The 905-nt window shown below is 37.9% G+C and overlaps 1 protein-coding gene across 1 annotated transcript; it reads right to left on the bottom strand.

Moving 5' to 3' along the window:
* PVX_210290 (citrate synthase, mitochondrial precursor, truncated) lies at window positions 1–905 on the bottom strand (the record flags this gene model as incomplete). The annotated part of the gene is made up of 1 exon (XM_001612292.1): window positions 1–905. A coding segment is annotated over exon 1 (901 nt), but the record flags the coding sequence as incomplete, so codon positions are not given.

Here is a 905-nt window from a genome sequence, read left to right as displayed (position 1 = left end):
TTTGGGCAATTAAAGAAACAGCGTCTTCCAAAATGTATTTCCAGTAATCCTTTTTTAATATTCCCTCAGAATATTTTATCTTAAATAAGGACAAAGATTCGAGGAACGAAACGGTAGACACGAGCTGACTCATTGGATGTGTAAATGTAGGAATGCTATCTATAAATTCGAAGACGAATGATGGCATTTTTTTAGCCCTACAATATAACTCCCTTGAGAAAAGCTTCAAGTCATCAGCTGCTGGTATTTCTTTGGTTAATAAATACCAAAGCATAGCTTCTGCCATGGGGTATTCACAGTTTTCATCCCATTTTGGAAAGTCTTTTAAAATTTTATCTACAGTTCTCCCTCTAAATAAAATTCCTTTCCTTTTTTCCAAAATAGACGTATCGGTGATTAACGTAATGGTGTTCCTCAGTCCCCCAATAACATTATTTGGGGTACAAATCGAGATGGGCGTATTTGGGTACGTGTGTATAATTGCTTTTAATTTTTCTCTCGTCTTCTGTATACAGTCATACGTTTTCTCCTTCAAAATGGTCATAATGACTGATTCTTCGTTATCGATGCTGTTGATGTATTTTTTTATTTTGGCATAATTGTTTAAGTACAAATTTGATTCGTTTTTGCTATCACTTGAGAAGTGCACACCGGGGTGGCTATTCTTCACCCCCTTCATTCTCACAGCCGATATCATTTGAACATTGGAACAACTGAAAAACCCTTTTTTCTCCTTTCCTACTTTTGGTTCTCTATTATATGTGCATATTTTCTCATGATATTTTCTTTTTTCCCAGTGACGCCCGAATAGGGCCTCCAATCCACACCTCCCCATCGGCATCGCGTCCCGACTGGTGTTGCATCGTGTGTACCGGCTTCTAACCCCTTGGATTGTTATCATGGTG

This window comes from Plasmodium vivax, genomic scaffold (assembly GCF_000002415.2).
Source record: "Plasmodium vivax scf_7043 genomic scaffold, whole genome shotgun sequence".
In the NCBI taxonomy this organism is placed as follows: Eukaryota; Apicomplexa; class Aconoidasida; order Haemosporida; family Plasmodiidae; genus Plasmodium; species Plasmodium vivax.
The sequence above is the reverse complement of the archived record's forward strand: the minus strand, read 5'-3'. Positions and strand labels throughout refer to the sequence as shown.